The following is a 17,352-nucleotide window of genomic DNA, read 5'->3' as shown; positions in this document are numbered from 1 at the left end:
GCCACTTCTTTTTGTAATGATAATGATGCCACTGAGCATCCTCATGAAGAGAGAAAAACTGGGGTATAACTTTGGATCTGGTGACAGATGCCTCAACAATCTACTGTTTATGGATGATTTGAAAATATTCAGTAGAAATGAAAAGGAAATGGAGAGACTGGTAGAACTTGTGGGGACATACTCAGAAGACATTGGGATGGAGTTTGGGATTAGTAAATGTGCGGTGCTGGTGATGAAAAGAGGAGTAAAGGTTCATTCAAATGGAATAGTGCTGCCAAATAAAGAAATCATGAAAGAAATAGAAGATACAAGATATAAGTATTTAGGAGTACTGGAGGATGTAGACATCATGAACAAAGAAATGAAGGAAAAAGTCAGGAAGGAGTATCTTAGAAGAGTGAAACTAATTGCAAAGTCGAAACTGTATGGAGGAAATCTAATGAAAGCAGTAAATGCATGGGCAGTCAGTGTTTTGAGATGCAGTGCGAGAATTTTAGAATGGTCAGACAAGGATTTGCATGCCATGGATATCAAAACAAGAAAAGTTTTAGCAATGTTTGGTATATTTCACATTCGAAGTAGCGTAGCAAGGTTGTATCAAAAGAGGAAAGATGGTGGGAGAGGATTGAAAAGTGTAAAAGATTGTGTTAGAACTGAGGAGATATCGTTGAAGGAGCATGTGGTTAGAAATGAGGAGTGGATGCTTAAGGTTGTGGCCAATGAAGTGGAGGTATGTGAGACCAAGGTTGATCATGTGAAATGTATGGATAGAGAAAGAGCAGAGGAACTGGCTAGAAAGAAAATGCATGGAAGGTTCTTCCAGGATATAGCAGAAGTGGCTGATGAAAGATCATGGCAATAGCTTAGAGCTGGGTATCTGGTTAAGAGTACTGAAGCTTTTGTTTGTGCAGCACAAGAGCAGGCATTAGGAACATGATTATTCAAAAAAGTGGTTCTAGGAGAGGAAGTTGCTGCAGAATGCCGGATTTGTGGTAAGACCTCAGAATCAATTGCGCATCTTGCAGCAGGGTGTAGTGGACTGGCCCAGAGAGAATACTGCAAAAGACACGATCTCATGGGACTCTGGATATATTGGGAGGTGTATAAGAGGGTTGGAGTGAAGTGTGCTGGAAAATGGCTTGAGGAGGTGCCTGATGAAGTGAGAACAAGTGAGGATGACAAGGTAGAGGTATAGGGGGACAAAAGTGTCATAACGACCAAACAATTGGAACATAATCATCCGGATTTGGTCGTCATTGACAAGGTCTCAAAAAACTGGCAGATTGTAGACTTCTCAGTACCCTGGGACAGGAATGTGAAAGAGAATGAGAATGAGAAATGGAGCAATTATGCTCCATTGGCCTTGGAGATAAGGCGTATACACGGGGTTAAAGCACAAATAATCCCGGTCGTAGTTGGTACACTAGGAGTAGTATCAAGTCGTCTGGAAGGATAATTGAAAAAAGTACAAATCCCTGATGTTTTAGGCGGCCTTCAAACCTCTGTAATTATAGGTACCACCAACATCCTTAGAAAAACCCTTGATCTTTGAAGCTCCTGGTTTGAAGCCGGGATTAAGAGAAATCCTCTGGAAATGAATCCCATCCCTTTCCAGAGAGACGTTCATAAGCGAAATCAGAATTATTATTATTATTATTATATACGGAGTCAGTCACAGAAATGGTTGAAGCAGTTTACGATCTAAACATCACTTTATTTCATATATATTTTTAAGAGAGGGGGGAGCTAAAAGGAGTTAGTCCCGGAAATGGCTGAAACAATTTATGATCTAAAAATCACTTTATTTCATTTAACAAATTAAGACATTCAATTTCATGATTTATTAAGAATATTTATCTTATAAAATATATATATTTGCAAGTGTTGCCATATCATCGGTTAACATCCTAAACTTTTAGTTTTTTCTTTAACCAAATCTCACCAATCGCATTCCATTTTTTTACCACTATGAAAAAATTGCAGAAGTTGACATGTAACATGCTTCTATCAAATCTTATTACTTACATGCCAAAGTATCAGATTATCAAGAAAAGATTGTGGCATAATTATTACTAACTGATTTACAAATCACTTTGATTAAGTTATAACCTCTAGAAAAAAGTAGTTCTATTTCTTGTAATAATATATCTCAAGCAGTTCTGTATATTTGGCTACAAAAATATTTATTTTTGAATTCACGGTCTGATCGGAACAAATAAAACACTGATTATTCTATTGAAGGACATTCTATTGTTTGATTATGTGATGATGTTTTTAACTACTGTTCTGCTAGCTATTATTATTATTATTATTATTATTATTATTATTATTATTGTAAATGTTATGTAGAGGAAAATATTTAGAGAGAATGTTTTAATAGAAAGGAATGTTATGAAACAAAATATGTCAGGAATTTAGCTGACACTTAATTTTTAGATAAACATGATACAGACAATTTGCATCAGGTAATTTTTTATTCTTTGGTTATGTGTGTGGTGACGTAATGAGATAGAAAAAAGGGTTTAGATGTACACATAGTTATGAGTTGAGAGTCAGAATTTGAGAGAGACAGTCAGGAGAGAAACAAGAGTTGAGCTGACCGGTCATAATGATTTGGAGCACCTGGGGGAGTGAGAAGTCCAACGCCTATCAAATGTACAGAACCGATGACAGCGTGCAACTATGCAATGGGGGAACAGCCGAAATAAAGTTGCTGAAAATACAACTGAGACTTCTGGTTTCTTTGGAATGAGTTTTCTTGCAGCTTTTCCGAGATTGTCAAAACAAGATTAAGACAGATGAGGTATGTTTCCTTATTAGCCGATGTTAAATCCCCAGAGAACTGTTATCTGTCCCTTTTTGTTGTAAATTTTATATGCCCGTTGATATGTCTGTGAATATATCGACATGTACAACCACGAACATACTAGACGATCATAGAAACACTCATGAATATGTACATGCTATATGCATTCAATAGACATGAATGTATATACATATACAACCTCACAATATAAGATATTGTACTAACTTAAAGTATCTTCAGATTATAAAAATCGTTTTAAACCCAAAAAAGTAATACATCTATGTGAAAGTAGTAAGCCAGCACGAAGTCAGAAATTCCTATACAACAAACAACCAAAGGCTAGAGATACAGAGAGAATTTTAAAGCCAGCGCACCTTAAACAGTACCACATGAACATATCATATACAACTCCTGTCTTGTGCTCTACCTCTTATGCACTGACCTAAAATCCCTCTTTCTAGTCTTGTGTCATAACTTTCTAGGGTGGGACTGGGGGAGAAAGTAAAATGAAAGAATGACAATGTCTGTGTCTACATAATTAATTAATTTTAGGTGCCAACTAGACAGTGAAAATGAAGGTTTGGTCAAAGTTGACAGTTCAAAGGAATGTTCCTGGAAAAAGAAACGTTTAGCGAGTAAGAAAAAATGGATTAGATGTGTTTATTTTGGCTGTTGACGTGTGCGCTTACGTGTGAGTAGGCGTTGAGATATATGTAGCATCTGAATCACAAAGTGATTCCAACGAACCAAAAAGCAAATGGTTCTAATTGCTTACCCTCTTTTTTTCTCCGCTTTGTTTGGATTCGCTTTCTTCCTTGCTTCCTAAAGCAAGTAAGTTCCTAAAGCAAGCGAGATCTCAAAATATTTTCTAACCAACGAAAATTGCTCAAAACTCCAAAAAGGTAGCACATCTGTGTGAAAATGGTAACCCAGCACAAAGTTAGAGACTCCTATAAAATAAGCAGCCAAAAGCAGAGAATTTTCAAGCCAGCTACACCTGAACAGAATGCTTATACCCACCTCAACGCCTCCCACCACCACTATACCTTTAGCCAGCGAGGAGGCGAAAAGGACTCAATGACACACATACTAGCTCTCTACATCTCGGGCATACATTCCTACATATTAGAAAAAGTTAAACAAACAGAAACGAATTGCTGCTCACAAGTATATATGCACTAACAATAACAAGGTAAACCAACGCACATACATATACAATGCTACGCTGCCAAATCATCACATATGTATATTACTTATACATGCATGTTATCCACACTATGAACATTTTAATGCGTGACTATTCGCTCAACTTTCTTCACGAAACATACGTTTGCATTTATGTCTGAAATTAACTTCTATTTTCTTATCTTTAGTATAAAAGATATTCTGTTTCTAAAATTTCGTTTTTTCTCAATTTTTCATTCATAAACTGTGTTTATGTTTTAGGTAGCACTTGCTACCTGGTGACCTTTCTATTCTTTCAATGTTTCATTTTATTTAAATTTTTATATGCATGCATTCTTATATATATATACATATATATATATATATATATATATATATATATATATATATATATACGAGCAAACATTTAATAAAACATTTTAAAAAACACTTTGAAATGAGTTAAAAACATATTTAATCTGAAAAGGAAACACTAGATAAGTGGATAGTCCTTAATCCACGGAGTTTTGAAGAAATACTTTCCTTCTCATCAGAGGGTAGGAATTAGCAAAATGCGGGATCGGATTTTGCATGCAAAAGTATTTGATGAAACAACAAGTAAGTCAAAGATCTTACTTGAAAACAAAAAAAGTGAAGCAGAGGGAATATGGTGAAGAAAAAGGTGATTACACATGAAAGGATAGTCTGGTGGAAGATAAATAATCCAGTGAAGGTAAAATCCAAAAGTATAACTTCAAGAAAGTATGTATATATATCCCCATTCACCAAGTCATATTATCTCCCTTGACATCTCTCCCTGTATTTCTGCAAAGGTGCTCGTCTCATTTTTTAAGTATATTTCCTGTCTTCCTCATCCAGTATTCTTTCAGAATGCTCCCCCATCTTAGTCTAATAGTTTCTTCCCTCGAGCAGCTAAATTTTAGAATTCCTTTCCTGCTACCTGTTTCTCTGACTGTACTAATATGCACAAGTTTAAATGTAGCGTAAACTAACATCTTGTTAATTTTCTCAAATAGTAGCCCCTTGTGTCCAAGTGGTGATATGCATTGTTAGGGGTGAACGTGAGTAAAAAAAAAACAAAAAAAAAACGAGAAAACCAGGATTAGTATAAGATCCTCACCCCATTATCTAGATCTGGCGAATAAGCAGATTTGCCAGTCATAAAGTGTATGCATAGTTTGAAAGCGTTATTAACTACACCCCTTTTGAGATTACGAAAGCAAGCCTGCATTACTCACAAATCAAGCTTTCACGTAATTGTTTGGAAAGCAGAATTAGCAACACAAAAATCAGAGTAAAAAACAGAAAGTTAGGGAAAATAAAATAAAACAGAAGGCTGATACAATGATGATGGTGACATTTAAGTATTATTTAAACTGTGTTGGTATTGAGGAGAGATGGAGAACATTTGAAAATTATTAAATACTAGCAGGGCTATCACTATCAAACTTTATTGCTCTCTACTTTTCTCTATCTTTCTCTCTTACCCCCTCCCATTTTCTCCTTCCTTTCCCCACTCCCTCTTTCTCCTCCACCAAACCCATTTTCCTCTAACTGAGCATACACATACATAGATAACTGTCCTTTATATAATAGACTAGCCTGGGTGCCCGGCGTTGTCCAGGTGTTTGGAGTGGTAGTAGGCAGGCAGGCTCAAACTCATACGGCGAAGAAGGAAGAAAAGAATGTGAAAAAAAAAAAAATGTTAAATTTTTGCTGTTGCGCCCATTGCCAAACCGGAAGTGACGTGGGTTTAAATTAAGGCTAGTCAATCAAAAAGAGGGGATGACTTTCGAAAATATCGGTGAAAAAAGCGACCCCCTCCCTGTAGAAAAGTGCCCAGTTGCGGGTGAAGGAATTAATGTTTTTAGTCAATCTTTCGATATTTGTCATCCGAAGGGTTGAGCTTCAAAACGATATCGATCTCAAGAAAATCTGATACCTCTGTCAAAAGTTTTAGGCAGACATACAAACGTACATGCATACATTTAAACAGACAAATGAGATTTATAGTATAGATTCTTCATGTAATTAGCATTTTCTTTCCAAAAAGAATACGTAATAACACTGAAAAATCATTTTATCCAGATGAAACCGGCCCAGTTGACCCTCAAAGAATGAATAATTTTGTTTAAATTTTGGATATTATTCATCCAGAGCAACACCGGTCAAGATAATACCAACGTTGTGATGATTCGTTTTACAATTTTGGAATTTTAGTTTGACATAAAAATACACAGATTAAGAAATTTATATTTTAAGGATTGTCAATTTCAACCAATTTGGCGATTCTTGAAAACAAAATAAATAAATAAAATAGCCTTACACCCCCTTCGACCATATTGTTTTCTCCTAAATACACTGGTGGAATATGGAGCGTTGTTTTAAGTGACATTCAACTGCTTGAAATTTGTTTAAATTGGTCAGAAGCAGGCGAAAGCTTACAGATTTGATTATTGGTATCAAATATTAATAAGTAAGAATAATAACGTTGTGCTTCTTTGTTTCTTATACTTAAAAAAAAAAAATTTTTTTTTGACGATCTTCTCATTTCAAACCGTTAAAAACCTACTGCATGGCACGTTTACTCTTGAGTCAATAGCAACCAACACATACTTCTGCCGAATATTATACCCCAAAAGCTCTTCATGTTCGTCTAATTATTACTGATCTAATTCCATCTTACAAGTTTCGCTGTTATTGTTTTTAGTTGGATCTGACGATGTGCTTGAAAGATACCCCCCCCCCAAAAAAAAATGGGATCAATCAAAGGCAAGATAAGTTACTTTTCTACCTGTCTGGTAAGATTCTTCCTGTGTTTTTACACACTTTAAAATGTTATTCGGTTCGAAAAACAAAGTGTCTAGCTGTACGTGAGAACACGAGAAATGGCCGCGACTTCACAACTAAAAATTTGAAATCACTTAAACTTAAAGATAAAACAAAATACTGGAAGAATCCCCAGCCAATAAATGTGACCGTGCCATGGTTTCTAAGAGTATTTTGCTTTATTCTCTATTTTAAGTCATTATCAAGACTTCAACCATGTAAGTGTAAACTCGCAGCCATTTTTATCTTGTTCTTGCTCAACGCTATTTGTTTTTCGGATCAAATAAACATTGTAATGTAAGTAAAAACACTAAAAACTTCTCCAGGTAGGTAGAAGAGTAACTTAACGGGTTTGTATTACAATTCACACTGTTATGAAAAAGTGATTAAAAAAAAAATGAGAAAATATAACAAATGTTATCAAAGGCAAAATAAGTTACTCTTAGTGCCTACTGCCTGTCTAAAAAAGTTTTTAGTGATTTTTAATCGCTTTAAAACGTTTAATCGGTTCGAAAATAAGTGTTTATGGATAGATGCGAACAAGGCAAATGGTGACACGATGGTCCCTTAAATATGTTAAGTTTGGACAATGTTGCCGTGAAATTCGGTGGGTTTCTAACGGTATTTTGTATATTTTTTTAGTTTTAACTCATTTTCCATTTAAAGTGAATAAAACTACTAAAACCTTTTCCAAACGGGTAGAAAAGTAACTTATCTTGCCTTTGATAACATTTATTTATTTATATATATATATATATATATATATATATATATATATATATATATATATATATATATATTGGTGCTTCTACATTATTAAAACGAAATTTTGTGGTCGATAAACGGAGTTTTCAGATTTAAAAAAAAACAAAAAAAAAACAATGGTTTCTACTGATTTTTTTTCTGTAAATTCTAATAAATTACAACGTTAGCTTCCAAATTATGCAGTCGAAATTACCTGAATTATTAAAAAAAAAAAAAAGACTTTAATCGTGTTAGCAGATGAAAAATTGCGGCCATTTTGTTTTTATAAAATAAATTGAAACAGAAAATTACCTCCCTTTTTAACTCTCCTGTGTCTTACATAAGGAAATACGATCGTTTTCTTCAAATTCTGTTTTCTTTAATAAATAATTTTCTACTTTATCGATTTTCATAATTTTTGGATATAATCATCTTAAAAATACGAAGATGTGAAATTCAGTATTATGATTTCTGAAATTTCGTTCTGATAGTGTAAAAAAAGCGCCTTTTTTTTATTTATTTTTTTTTAACCACTTTTTCGTACCTCTGTGGATTGTAACCCACTTATCTTGCCTTTAGTAACTTAGCTTTTATTTGTTTTATATATATATGCCACTTTTTCGTACCCTTGATTTTTTTTTTTTTTTTTTTTTTGCCTAACTTATAGTGTTTCAACAAAAAAAATTAGGGGAAAAATGGGGGTTTTATTATAGTAATTTGAATCCTCGATAATTGCTCGAAAATTAAACGGAGTACTGGTAGAAACTCACCCAATAAATGGTAGCAATCGTGATTCGTGCGATTAATTTTCGATTTTTGGGCGATTCGTGGAACAAAACCGCCTTTTTTTTTCTTTTTTTTTTTTTTGTTCATTCTGACTCTAACTTTACAGTACTTTTGTTTCAAAGTAAATAAACTAAAACACAACTTTTTCCAGAAGAGTAACTTATCTAGTTTTTGGTAACATTGTTGTATATTTGCGTTTTTTCACTTTTTATTTATTTATTTATTTATTTATTCATTTATTTATTTATTTTGGCTATTGAAAAAAAAAAAAAAAAAAAAAATGCTAGATAAACCACTTTAGTCTGTGCCATTTTTGAGGTGGTTGACTGAGAGGTGCCGGACTGCCGGGGTGCCCAGAAGACTCGCCCATGGAAAACTCGCCCATTTTTGCTAAGAAGGAAAATTGGGGCATTATTGAATAAATATCGATTGAAAACACATTTTATTATCGTTCTTGAAGGAGATATTGTTTTTAAAAGAGACTATCCCCCCTACCTGCTATAATATATATATATTTTTAAATTTTACTTTTATTTATTTATTTATTTATTTTTTGCTAGAAAAATCGCTGAGGGGTCAAAATGCTCCACACATGCACAAATATACATTTCTACGTTTACCTGCGTTAATTTGTCAAGTTTTAATATGCATGGTATCGTTAGCTCAGATGGTGAATACCACTAAGCAGCTAAATGTTTGTGTTTCAATTCTAGTTGATGGAACCCAAGTCATATTTTTTAACTTCTGAAATCACTACTATATGTTTGGTACAATATAATAATCAATAGATAATTGGCAGTATAATAATAAATATGAAATCTGCGTGAATTAAAATATCATATTTAAGCATATTTTACAACCAGATGGCATGCTAGAGCAAGGATGAAAATGTTTACAATATTTTAAAACAAGCAAAAAACTTGGTAACATGTATTTGTTATACTACTTTGGGCGCTTATACAGTTTAGTGAAGACATTTAAAAATGAAAATATTGAAAAAAAAAAAGTTATATTGTACGTACTCGTCTTAAGTTCTCTGAAACAAAATTTCACTTAATTTCATCAAGTAGTTTTTATTTTACAGCGAAAAAACAATTTGTTATGATACCGAGCAAAAGGTTCGATTTTTAGGAAGAAAAGCTAGTATTAAAGGTGGGGAGGGAGTGTCGGCGCTTTAACTGGAGTTATCTCCCTTTGGCGTGTTCAACAAATTTCGTAATGGCTGACTTCAACGCGCTGTCATAAAAACGTGTTTTTTCTGCTGTAAAATAAAAACTACTTGATCAAATTAAATGAATTTTTTTTCGGAGATCTTCAGTCCAAAACGGATACGTACAATATAACCTTTTTTCGCTATTTTCATTTATTAATGTGTTGACTAAACTGTACAAGTACCCTACTTTGTTTCTATTAGATATTTTTTAAAAAAAATCGCCGCCCCAAACACTTTTAATCAAATAGTTTGAAGTATCTACCACTAATCTCTCACTCTTAGATAGTCAGAAAAAAAAAGTTGTCAATCAAATCGGTCCCACTTTATCCCATCGCCGCAATGTTGCATCCACTGTGCCTGTTTTACAAATATTTTAATGGAATGTGTTCTAACGAACTCGTTTCACTTGTACCCCCTCGACGTACATATCCCCGACAAACCCGCTTAGCAATAAGATCTAACCCCTTCCTTCACTGACTCACTGAACCTAAGACCTTTATTATCCAATGTATTCCGTATTGTTTTCGGTGGCTGCCATGTTTGTTTTCGCGTGTGCGCAATGAACGTGGTATTCCTTCAAAACAGACCTGAATTCTGCTAATTTGGTATTATTTTACGACCTGCCAGAAAGCTTTCTATTCTAATAGTTTCTTCCCGCAAACAGCTAGACTTTGGAATTCCCTTCCTGCTGCCTGCTTCCCAGACTGTACTGTTATGCAGAAGTTTAAATGTAACATAAACAAATATGTTAATCTTTCCTAGACATGGCCCCATATAGTAGCCCCTTACGTGTAAGGGGTGAACATGAGTAAAAAAAAAAAAAAAAAAAAAAAAGCCGCATCCGGCACTCATTTCTAATCTGGTCTCTCTGCAACACTGTTCTTGACAATCAGTTCAACAGAAACTGGGCTATTTCAGTGACCTATGTGTCTGGCTGAGGTATTAGTCCTGGGTAGTCCTAGCAGGTCCACCCTCCAACGTATTGTCTCCCCTCTTCGAGATGGAGTTAGTTTATTCCTAACTGTTTGAAGGGCACTAACCGGGGGATGTGTGATGTGTATCAATATGGTGTCTCTTCACCATTTTCATCTGAGGTGGAAGATGTGCAACAGGGGCAGATATCTTTCTCATGACATGAGACGTCATCAACCAACAGGGTCTGAGGATATATCTAAACATAAAAATCCTGTTTCAGCCAATCAGAAGTGTCATATTCATGTTTAAACAAATTCCCCAGCTAAAAATCAGTTTCTCCGGTTCAGCCAGACAAACCACACAACTAAACATAGTGAAAGAGAGGGTGAAAGTGATAGAAAGTAAGTAAAAGATGGGTTACTTGATGAGTAATTTCAAATTATGACTAATTCAAACAATTACAATGGATTTTTTTTAATCAATATAAAAAATGAGGAATATTTCAGCCTGTATTTTGTGTAAAAAAAATTGTCCACATGTATAAGCAGTACCCATCCCCTGCATTTGTTTTTATTTTCATCTCTTTTTTTTTTTTCTTTTTTCAATTTTTTCAGTGAATTATTATCGAATGGACACTAATACTAATCTACCAGATTATAAAAAAAAAAAAAAATGCAAAATTTAAATATTTATAGGAGGTGCTCAGTTTCTAAATGCAACGTTCTAGTAAACCAATCAAGCCTTTTCGAGCCACTCAACATTTTTTAGACCAAATTGCGCGAATTTAGTCTTTTTATGAATTTGGTTTGAAATTTTCCCTTTTCCGATTATTTTTATATGAATATTTTATGATTATTTTCAAGTTTTGTCATCCAACTTTTGCAAAAGATTTGTCTGAAAATTTTTTTTTTTTTTACTTGAATTTTTAAATAAGCAATCTTTACGATTCATGTGTGCCAACTAAAGTACCAACTAGAGACTTAGCTTTAAAAAGTTGATTTTTAGTGGTATTCAAGTCTGTTTTGAAGGAATATCACATTTAAAATTGTCGCCGACAAGTAGTTTTCATGATATTAAGACCTTTATTATCCAACATATTCCATATTGTTTTCGGTGGCTGCCATGTTTGTTTTTGCGTGTGCGCAATGAATGTGGTATTCCTTCAAAACAGACCTGAAGTCTGCTAAAAATCAACTTTTTGGAGGTACTCCAATGCACACGAAACTTGAAGAAAAAAAAATTTGAGAAAAGAAAAAAAAAAAAAAATAAATTTGTCCAGTAAAACCTTTGTAAATGTTGGATGACGAAACTTGAAGATGACCATAAATAGTTATATAAAACTAGCAAGACTTGTATACTGGCGGTGCCCGGTGAAAATGTGACACAAAGCCAGAACGGCTACAGTGACCCCCCCCCCCCCCCGAACACAAAATAACCTTAGTCACGTAAATTACTGACTGATAATGAATTTATGTGGCATCTGTGTTTGCCAACCTATGTGTTTTTTTTTCCATAGGGGAATAATTGTTCCTATTTTATTACAAGTTAGAAAAGCATTTCATCCAAGGCATGAAAAATTTTAAACAAAATGATTTTACTATAGGCTTTAAAAATGAAGGTACAAGATTCAATTTGAAATTTATTTATCTTCAAAGTGCACTTTTATAAATTTTACAAAGTAAGGTATAAAAATTTAATTTAAATTGAATCAAAAAATTACCTTGGATTTATTTTATGTAATGTACATTCTGTTGCACTTTTTAAAAAAAATCATTGAAAATTTTATATCTATATCATTAATTGCTAGATGAAAGATAATGTTTTTAAATTGCAACAAAATGTACACTACATAAAATAAATCCAAGGTAATTTTTTGATTTAATTTAAATTAAATTTTTATATCTTACTATGTAAAATTTATAAAAGTGTACTTTGAAGATAAATAAATTTCAAATTGAATCGTGTACCTTTATTTTTAAAGACTACAGTAAAAACATTTTGTTTAACAATTTTCATGCCTTGGATGAAATGCTTTTCTAACTTGTATCTTATCTTTTTAAGATTATATTTTAAAACTCTCCTTCTCTTTATTTCAGTTTATATTTCTCCTCATTTATTTCAACTCATTTTTTGCAACTCCCTCTTTGTACCTATTTACTATGTCTCCCCACGGGACAGAGTTAGACACCAGGGTCATTTTTTAACGTGGAGAAAAGGTACAAAAATAAAAATTGTCTCAGTCGTGAAGGATTTCTCCTCCACCGAAAGAAAACAAGAAATAGAAGTTCAGCATCTGAAGAACAGATACTACACTTTGATCTTGTCCCGAAGGCCAAGAATTTGGATAAATTTGATAATAATCTGCTGAAAAAAGATGAAAAAAAAAAAAAAAATATAGGGTGGGTGGATAAATGAACAAAAAAATTATATATTTTACAAGTTAGTCTAACCAATAATACATTTATACTGATTTTTTATCCTCTGATGAAAAGATCTTATCTTTGAAAATCCACGGATTAAGGAAAATACTTTTTTTATGTTCCTTGTTTGAATATTTGATGAATTGATAAATATTGTAATTTACTCACTTTTTATTTTTCTCATGCATTTTCTTGTTTTTATTGCTCGATCTGGCATATCTAGCTTTCTCTTATCTTGATGGGTTCTAAGATAGATATAATTATCTTTGTTGTTTCATTTATATATATAATGTTGATCTCCACCCTGTTTATTCCCAGACAAAATCACTCCTTAAACTCAAGTGTTATATAAAATTCCAATATGCCTATAATCGATGCATGTTTTCCAAATTATTTATTAGTCTGCTTCAATCGATTTAATAAGTTCCTACATTAATTCCAGCATGACTGACTTTCAAATAAATCAATCAATAAAATGATAGAGGAAGGAACCTAGTCATCCATAAATCTTCTTTTTTTTTCCCAGGTCAACACCAAAACATGGAAGAAGCCTATAAATTACTTCTTTTTTTTATAATTAATACAGTCAAACTTATAGTTTTTTAATCAAATAATAATTTTATATCCCACAGGCAACGTGAGAACATGGATCCTGCTGTGGAATTGGTGTATGTGTAGTGAATATGTCTGTCTTATAATGTATGAATCCAAAACTCTTATAAAAAAAGTGCATGTTGCACTCACTGAACCTCTCTTTGTGGCCTTGGTGAAAAATACTGACGATGAGACAATTTGGAATATGCATATGCAAACAATAAGAGCATGATGATAATTCTGAGTAGTCTCTGAAACGATTGTACACCAAATCATTGGCTGAATTCTGGGAACACTAACAATTAATAAATAATATTGTAAAACAATTTATTTGTACACACCAGTTCTCACCAGACCACCATAGTTAAGCAGCGATGAGCCTGGGCAATGCCAGATTGGTGACCATTTGGGAAGACTAAGTGTATGTACCATGCTGAATCGTAGAAATTTCTGTGTTGGTATGTGGAGGCATGTTTAATTCACCCCTGAATTAACTTGCCCGGCGGGTAGGTGACAAGGTGGTACTCCATATAATGGTGCACTGGCAACCTGCTGCAAAATGCCTACCTGAACCTGTATGTGAAGCACGTGTTTGCCATAGGCGAATGGTGACATCTGAAGTGTGCATGACATAAAGTTGTGCCTCATGGATCACCTAAAACACTTAATAGCTGGGGCTGGCTCAATCCTAATGAGCAAAATGTATACTCATATCCGAGTTCTGCCAATGGCGAGATATATATATATATATATATATATATATATATATATGTGTGTAGGGGGGAAGGGGTGCTCATGAAAAAATAGCCTTAGAAATAAATGTTGATTAGTTTAGTGATCACTCCTAAGTCTAATATTTTTTATGTATTATTTTGTCAATATTTTCCAGTGATTTTTTATTTTTTATTTTTTTTTTTTTACATGTAATCGACTAAAAGAAAAAAAGATTTAATTTTTATTTTTCAATGAAAATTATTTATTTCTATTTTTCAGATTACAAAAGAAAGGATTTATTTGTTTTTGTTTGTTTTTTTCCGGATAAAAAAAAATGTCTTATGGCAAGAATTCCCCATCCAATCATGAGGAATATATCATGTATCATGGCACAACAAAGAGTGCTGCAGTTTCAATTCTACGCCATGGTTTCCAACGATCCGAAGATGGGCTTCTTGGACCAGGAATTTACTGTACCCGAGACATTCGCAAAGCCCATAACTATGGCCCCACCATTTTAAAATTAGTGGTCAGTGTTGGTGTAGTTTGCCACATTCCATGCATTGACGATCCATTGCGGATCAACTGGAAGAAATGTGGATATGATTCTGCTTTTGCCTCAGAAGACTCTTATTTGAAGAAATTCCAAGTAAATAATGGTTGCTTTGAAGAATTTTGTGTTTGGAGTCCTCGGCGTGTGCGTATCTATAAGATTAGCCGGGGTAAGAGTTGGGTTTGGCCACACGAGTTTCTAGCCAGCAAGAATTGAATTCAATTTTATGTTTAAACCATTGTATTTTTGTTTGTTTGTTAATTTATCATATAGAAATCTTTCATAAATACAATATTATATTTGAGAAAAATTACCTTCAAAGATTTACTAGGTTGAAATAGTTAGAGCATTCATTTATATTATAAAAATATGGGTTGGTTGAAAGTTGAAAGGACTACTTAACAAATAATGTTTGATTGAATAAAAGATGAAACTGATTGTATTTTTCCACAGTATACTTAAAACTGATGCATCATATATGAGGTGTGGTATTTGAAAGACACTCCAATATTTATAATTCTGAAAAATACAAACGATCCTGAAACATAGTTAATATTTCTGGTCCTCAAAAAGAATCATGGGCACTAATGGGTTGAATAAGTATCCTTTTTATTTTATTTTTTTTATTCGATATTTTTGCAATGTTTTCATTCGTCACTTCTCAGTTTAGCGCAAAAAAAAAAAAAGGTAATTTAATAATTTTATAAGGAACATCTTATATGGTACAATAGTTTTTTTTATAACATGGGGAGAGTTGATTTTTCGCATAAATTTCGATGAGCAATTTAAGAAAAAAATTTTCTTATTTGTTATTTTCTTTTTAAACTACATTTCATGTACCTTGTCTTTGTTTCGGTTAACTTTTAAATAAAAATACATCTTTTGCATATCATTTGCCATTTAAATAAACCCAAAAGTAGAAAGCTTAATAGAAAGGGGAATTATTTTATAAGTTTTTGTTTGTATACATATGCATAAATATATAATCAAATTACTTATTTTTAAAGCATACATTACATATTTCACAGATGTACTATGGTTTAATTCGCATAGACCTTTAGTGTAATCCATTCCAAACCTATGGGGACTTACAAAATAAAGACAGTTGTAAAAGTTGAATTCGACAATCACTGATAGATTACAAGGACCTTTTCTAAATGGTAATGGTCTATCCATGTCAATGAAACTATGGTACATTTCTGAAATTTGTAATGCATGATTTTTAAATAATTTGTACTTTAGTTCTCATAATCAGAAAATGACTGAGCATTTTATTTATTCATTTTCCAAATATTCTAACGCATTATATATATGAGTAAAAAATGAATCTTGGATTTACTTTCGACAGCTATGTAACTCTGGCTTCCCTTATTTTGGCCTTTTAGTCCTCACATTCCATGAATGATTTTTTTTTTTTTGACAAAGGGGGAAGAATTACTGTTTTGGGGTCAGAATCTATTGCATCTAACATTTTTGACCTTGAAGTAGTAATATATATATATATATATATATATATATATCTAATATACAAACGGCTGTATGTCAGTCTGTCTGTCTCCATATTTTCAAACTCTATCTCTTCCAAAATTAAAAGTCACAGAGATTAGATGTTTTTACAGACCGTTCTTTTATGGGTCTTTAGCAGGTTAAAATTCTTTTTAAGGAGCCAGAAATGGGTCAAAATTGAAAAAATCTTTAAACATTTTGTACATTCATCTTAGTTTATGTTAAATTTTTCATTTTTAATCAGTTTATATGCGTGTCACGTTGGTACAGTGATAATATCACCAGCTTTGGATCCTACAGTTTCGGTTTCGATTCTAGCCGATGGCAGCTAGATATTTATTTTTTACTTTTGAAATCATGACTCTATAATAATATATACAAAATCTGGACAAATTAAAATATCATATTTAAGCGTATATTACACCCGGGCGCCCCCCCCCTCCGCTAGTGTGTGTATATATATATATATATATATATATATATATATATAAAACAAAACAAAACACCATTATAATCCGGTTACTCAAAAAATAAATAATTTTGCCGAAAAAGTTAAAAAGAATAAACATATATTCGTCCATGCTGATAAGACAAAAAATTATTATAAACTTGACTATCCTACATATAAAAGACTTTTGTATAAAGAACTTAATTAATCTTATAAAATAGTCCCTCCTAAGACTTTATTCCATTAATTCTGAAGCTAAACTTTTACTGACTTCTATGAATATTTATAACTTCACTAAAATAATTTCTCTCGGTACCCCTAGATTCACCCTCAAGGATTATAAACCTAATTTCTATGATAACCCCTCCATCAGATTGATCTGCCCATCTAAATCTGACATAGGTGCATAGGTAATTCTGACTTATCTAATTTAGAAATTAAATTAATTCTCCTAGGGAGAAAGTCCCTTATACATATATATATATATATATATATATATATATATATATATATATAAATGTAATTCTTGGTTCGTTCAAAATTGATAAAACCATATTTATACATTAGCAATTTATTTGAAATTTTCAGACAATCAATATTTAGAGTCAAGGGATGTTTCCATGTTATTGAAATAACATC

The 17,352-nt window shown here is 32.6% G+C and overlaps 1 protein-coding gene across 1 annotated transcript; it reads left to right on the top strand.

The window, feature by feature from the left end:
* Window positions 1–5,958: 5,958 nt before the first annotated feature.
* On the top strand, window positions 5,959–16,044 carry LOC145242178 (uncharacterized). Its single transcript, XM_080105171.1, has 2 exons — window positions 5,959–6,467; window positions 14,486–16,044. Exon 2 carries the CDS (start codon window positions 14,541–14,543, stop codon window positions 14,973–14,975), a length of 435 nt encoding a protein of 144 aa, XP_079961297.1. The 5' UTR covers window positions 5,959–6,467; window positions 14,486–14,540; the 3' UTR covers window positions 14,976–16,044.
* Window positions 16,045–17,352: the final 1,308 nt, after the last annotated feature.

This window comes from Euprymna scolopes, chromosome 21 (assembly GCF_053919585.1).
Source record: "Euprymna scolopes isolate OS-2025 chromosome 21, ASM5391958v1, whole genome shotgun sequence".
NCBI classification, from domain to species: Eukaryota; Metazoa; Mollusca; class Cephalopoda; order Sepiida; family Sepiolidae; genus Euprymna; species Euprymna scolopes.
This window is presented reverse-complemented; position numbering and strand designations above follow the sequence as displayed.